Source organism: Camelina sativa, chromosome 1 (assembly GCF_000633955.1).
Source record: "Camelina sativa cultivar DH55 chromosome 1, Cs, whole genome shotgun sequence".
In the NCBI taxonomy this organism is placed as follows: domain Eukaryota; kingdom Viridiplantae; phylum Streptophyta; class Magnoliopsida; order Brassicales; family Brassicaceae; genus Camelina; species Camelina sativa.
The window spans coordinates 5,170,154-5,174,631 of record NC_025685.1 but is presented as its reverse complement, the minus strand read 5'-3'; the positions used below and the strand labels follow the sequence as shown (position 1 = coordinate 5,174,631).

At 41.0% G+C, this 4,478-nt stretch overlaps 3 protein-coding genes across 3 annotated transcripts in view; 2 read left to right on the top strand and 1 right to left on the bottom strand.

Moving 5' to 3' along the window:
• LOC104776850 (CTP synthase-like) overlaps positions 1-2,014 on the top strand; it is a 4,124-nt gene extending 2,110 nt beyond the window's left edge. Inside the window, exons 13-22 of the mRNA XM_010500994.2 lie at positions 212-281; positions 371-433; positions 561-650; positions 730-768; positions 842-1,069; positions 1,158-1,243; positions 1,334-1,382; positions 1,473-1,553; positions 1,663-1,756; positions 1,857-2,014. Of these exons, the coding sequence (XP_010499296.1) occupies positions 212-281; positions 371-433; positions 561-650; positions 730-768; positions 842-1,069; positions 1,158-1,243; positions 1,334-1,382; positions 1,473-1,553; positions 1,663-1,756; positions 1,857-2,014 (958 nt within the window). The remainder of the gene's footprint in view (positions 1-211; positions 282-370; positions 434-560; positions 651-729; positions 769-841; positions 1,070-1,157; positions 1,244-1,333; positions 1,383-1,472; positions 1,554-1,662; positions 1,757-1,856) is intronic.
• Positions 2,050-3,406, bottom strand: LOC104776857 (fasciclin-like arabinogalactan protein 14). Its single transcript, XM_010501002.2, has one exon. The coding sequence runs from the start codon at positions 3,346-3,348 to the stop codon at positions 2,596-2,598; it is 753 nt and encodes a 250-aa protein (XP_010499304.1). The 5' UTR covers positions 3,349-3,406; the 3' UTR covers positions 2,050-2,595.
• The window catches only part of LOC104704532, a 3,497-nt gene continuing 2,756 nt past the window's right edge, over positions 3,738-4,478 (top strand). Inside the window, exon 1 of the mRNA XM_010420604.2 lies at positions 3,738-4,476. Coding sequence (XP_010418906.1) covers positions 3,808-4,476 — 669 coding nt within the window. The 5' untranslated portion in view covers positions 3,738-3,807. The remainder of the gene's footprint in view (positions 4,477-4,478) is intronic.

Below are 4,478 nucleotides of genomic sequence, written 5' to 3'. Positions count from 1 at the left end.
TTTTTTTTTTTTTTTTTTTTTTTCGTCTCTAAGTGTAAATTTAATTTCCCTGCCCCAGCAAGCACATACTCAGTTCTAAAAAAAAAAGCGTGACTTTACTGAACCTGAGATCCATCCTTTGTTCCCTCCGGTCAATGGATGTTTTCTCTAGGCTCCACTATAGCTTGTCTGTGTTGACTTTTCTCTTGTCTGACATTTGCTTCTTCTGCAGTAATGCTGTAAAGCCTGACTTGGCAGAATGGACTGCAAGAACTAAAATTTATGACACACTGCGCGATCCTGTTAGTCACCTTTTTCTAAATAATTTTTTGAATACCAGCGTGTCTATATAATTCGAACCATTGTTCATTCTCAATGGTCTTCTCTTCAGGTGAGAATAGCTATGGTTGGAAAGTACACTGGCCTTACTGATTCATACCTTTCCGTGTTGAAGGTAATTGGATCTGTGTGTTCTTAAACAAACCAAAATTTGTTATGCATTTACTTCATTTTCTTAACAACCGTGTCTAATATTGAGGATTCTTAAAAATGGCTTCTGTCTCGCGTCCTTTTCACTGCAGGCCCTTTTGCATGCTTCTGTTGCATGTCACAAAAAGCTTGTAATAGAGTGGGTTGCAGCCAGTGACCTTGAAGAGATAACTGCACAGGAGGTGAGTCTTGCTTTCGTTACTCTCAGGGTACGGCAAAGGTATATAGTCTCATGAGCTTTTGTATGACTTACTGTTGCAGACGCCAGATGTCCATAAAGCTGCCTGGGATCTTTTGAAGGTAGGTCAATTTTAATGGAGTCTCGCATACCATTTCGGTAAATATCTTTGACTCAAAAATTTTCTTGTTGCAGGGTGCTGATGGTATCCTAGTACCAGGAGGGTTTGGTGATAGAGGAGTGCAAGGGAAGATACTTGCTACAAAGTACGCCCGTGAAAATCAAGTTCCTTTCCTTGGCATATGTCTGGGAATGCAGCTGGCTGTTGTTGAATTTGCACGCTCCATTCTCGGTTTTCATGATGCAAACAGCACAGAGTTTGAACCAGAAACTTCAAGCCCTTGCGTCATATTTATGCCAGAGGTAATTGACCATCTGACTCTGTCATTTGATTGATTACATGCTTTCCATGTATCGAATATCAACTTATAGTTGTTCAATCTCTTTTCAGGGATCCACAACTCATATGGGGGGCACAATGCGCTTAGGGTCAAGGAGGACTTACTTCCAGGTTGCTGATTGCAAGTCTGCAAAGCTGTAAGCACAGAACTCATTAAGATACAGTAGCACGTGATAACTCATAGGATTCATTTCCAAAACCTATATAACTTCTTCTTCTTCATTCAGGTACGGCAATGCAAAGTTTGTTGATGAGCGACACCGGCACAGATATGAGGTAACATTTCAGCTTCTTTTATTTTATATGTTCTTTTCCTTCAAGATTTCTCGTTAGTTATTGAAAGTGAAATATATGAATTTTTGGCAGGTTAATCCAGATATGATATCAGAAATTGAGAAGGCTGGCCTCTCTTTCGTTGGAAAAGATGAGACTGGGTGTCGTATGGAGGTAATATACTCATGGAAACTTGTTGAATGTGTGACTCAGTTTGAGCTTTAACAATATATGAATGCTTTCGTTATGTTGTGCTTCATTGTTCTACTGACTTGGTGTGCAGATTGTAGAACTACCAAGCCATCCATACTTTGTGGGTGCTCAGTTCCATCCTGAGTTTAAGTCCAGACCTGGAAAACCTTCTGCATTGTTTCTAGGTAAATTCTAGGTTATAGTTGGGATAGTGTTATGAACACATTTGTAAGATTTTGTGTTGATTGTGTTTGTGGCTTACTAAGAAACGCTTTGATACAACAGGTCTTATCGCAGCAGCGTCTGGGTGTCTAGAATCAGTTTTGCAAACAGGTGGCAATGTGAACAAAGTTACGATAAACGGAATAGCCAATGGAACTGCAATGGGGAAAGTTCACCAGAACGGCAATGTGTACAGCAACGGAAACGGGCTTCACCACTGACTCAAGAAAGGAACAATTTTACTGCTTTTTCAAAGTTTTTTTTTTTTTTTTTTGCTTTTAATCAAAGCTTTCTTTAAGCCAGTCTACATGTATAGTCCCTGAGTTTTGTTTCCTTGTCTTAAAAGAGTTGTTAAGTTTCGTTGTTAGGGTATGGGGAAAGACATGGATATGAATGTGCTTCCTGTTCTTGGGTTGTTTTTTGCCTTTCATAGTTAAAAAAACTAATAAAGATCTATAAACTAGTTTCTTCAGAACTACACAATGTTTCTCCCCTTCTTTGTGTCATCTATTTCATGTAATGCAACCAAACGAGGCACCATTGATTAACAAACATTAATATCCAAGAATTATTGAGTCTTACGTTTTCCCACATCTTTTATTGTATCAATTTATTCTCCCCAAAAACATGTCACGCTTGGTCTTTTAATTTAGTGTTCTTGTTTTTTGGCTGTCACGCTTGGTCTTTCAGTGTTCTTGTTTTTTGCTGTCTCCCGAGCTGAGTTTGTTTTATATTTTTTTGGCTTTCCTTCCAATACCTGAACTAATCTTGTTTAGTTCTTGCACTCTGTTTCTCATCGTCTTCAAGCCATGAACCACCAAATGGATGACATCAACAGCGTAAAGGCCAACGCAGGCAGAGAATTGATCCTTGAAACTCCGTTGGCTGAGTCTGCGCTTTTGGAAGGTCCATGAGCAGCGACCCTCGGAGCAGAGGATGGTGGTGGCTCGTCATATTCATAATCATCATCATTAGGTGATTCCGCAGGGCGTGGTGGAGATGGTGACAAAGGAGAACCAGTAGGTGCATTATTAGCTTTAACATCAATCATTATAGCACTACTAATATGAAGCACCGAGATGTTAAATGGTAGTGACGCTACAGAGTCTAGAAGCTCAGCGTTCAGATCAGGCCCGGGAACGGCAGATCCAAATAACACGTTTCCGTCTTTCGTAACTGTTGCGTTCAAGAACCCTTGTTGGCCTCTAGCTTGGCCGCTTGATTGGAAAAGAGTGGTGAGGAGTACTGACTTCTTGCTCAGATTCTTGAGCTTCTTCTGGTCGTAGTAATCTAAAATGATGTGGAGGCTGAGGATCTTCTTGATGAGGTTGGCTGGTTGGCCGGAGAGGGAAGAGAGTGCGCCGTTGGAAACCACAAGGACGGTTATGGTTTGACGACTGTTGATGGTAGAAGCGAGTTGAGTTTCGGATAGAAGTTTGTTGAAAGTGGAGAAATCATCGTGCTCGTTTAAAATGTTAGTGATATTGAATGAATTTGATGAAGTGTAGAGGAATGTGGAAACAAAGAAGAAGAAGAGAGTAAGTGAAGAAGACATTATTTTGTGGTTTGATTGATGAGCTATTAATTAAAACTTGTGGCTTTTGGTCGTGAGCTTTATAGAGTGCAAGTTTGATTTGTGTTTCTCTTTATTAAAGGCATGGGGAAGAGAGTGTGTTTCTCCAAACTTTGAGGGGAACATTGTGTGGTTGTCTTGGATTGACCAGCACTTGTCGGAACCGATTATACTGGTCAATTAAGCGTTATGATATTCACTTTAGAGTAAGCCACTTGTTGGACATCGAGAGTTCTATGAATTAGGCATACCGAGAGTAATCAAACCATAATTGTCTGATTTTGTTAATATCGACGTTGGACAGAATAAACCAAAGTATCCGGTTAAAATTGATCTAAACCGTTGACTTGTCTAGTAGTGAGCCACCAAAATTGGCAATAAGAAACCCTAAAATTACGTTAAGCTTATTCTCCCTTCTCTGTATCGAAATCGGCGACGACGATGATGATCTCTCGTCGATTGGTTTCCAAATTCCTTAAACCTTTGTCTTCTCAATCACTCAACGTCACTCGCCGTCAACTCCAATCCTCATCATCTCCCATCAGACACCATCTGATCCACGGATCGGTTACTCGGGAGCTAGGTCTGTTAAGATCCTTTTCTGCTTTCAACATCGACACCAAACTTCGATCTGAAACATGGTCACCGAGGTATTTCTCGACACCAAGCGGAGATGTTGAGCCGAAGAAGCCAGAGGAGTCGAAGCCAGATGAGCAGCAGCCGAAGTTCGAAGAGATGAAGCACCAAGAGATCGAAGGGCCAACGGTGGAACGCGATTTGTCGGCTTTGGGAAATGAGACGAGACAAGTGTTGGAAGGGATGATGAAGAACATGTACAGTCTAAGTGGAGCTTTGGGTGCTCTGGGTTTAACTCAGCTGGTCGTGGGAGCTACGATTTTGTATGCGACTAAATCAGATCCGATGAAGGAAATGACAATTCAGAGCTGTATTGCGTTTGGATTCCCGTTTGCTATGGCGTTAATGGTGAGAAGATCGTTGAAGCCAATGTATTTCTTCAAGAAGATGGAAGAGTTAGGGAGGTTGCAGATTCTTACTTTGTCACTTCAGGTTGCTAAGAATCTCAATTTGTTGTTCGTTAGAGCTCGTCTTGT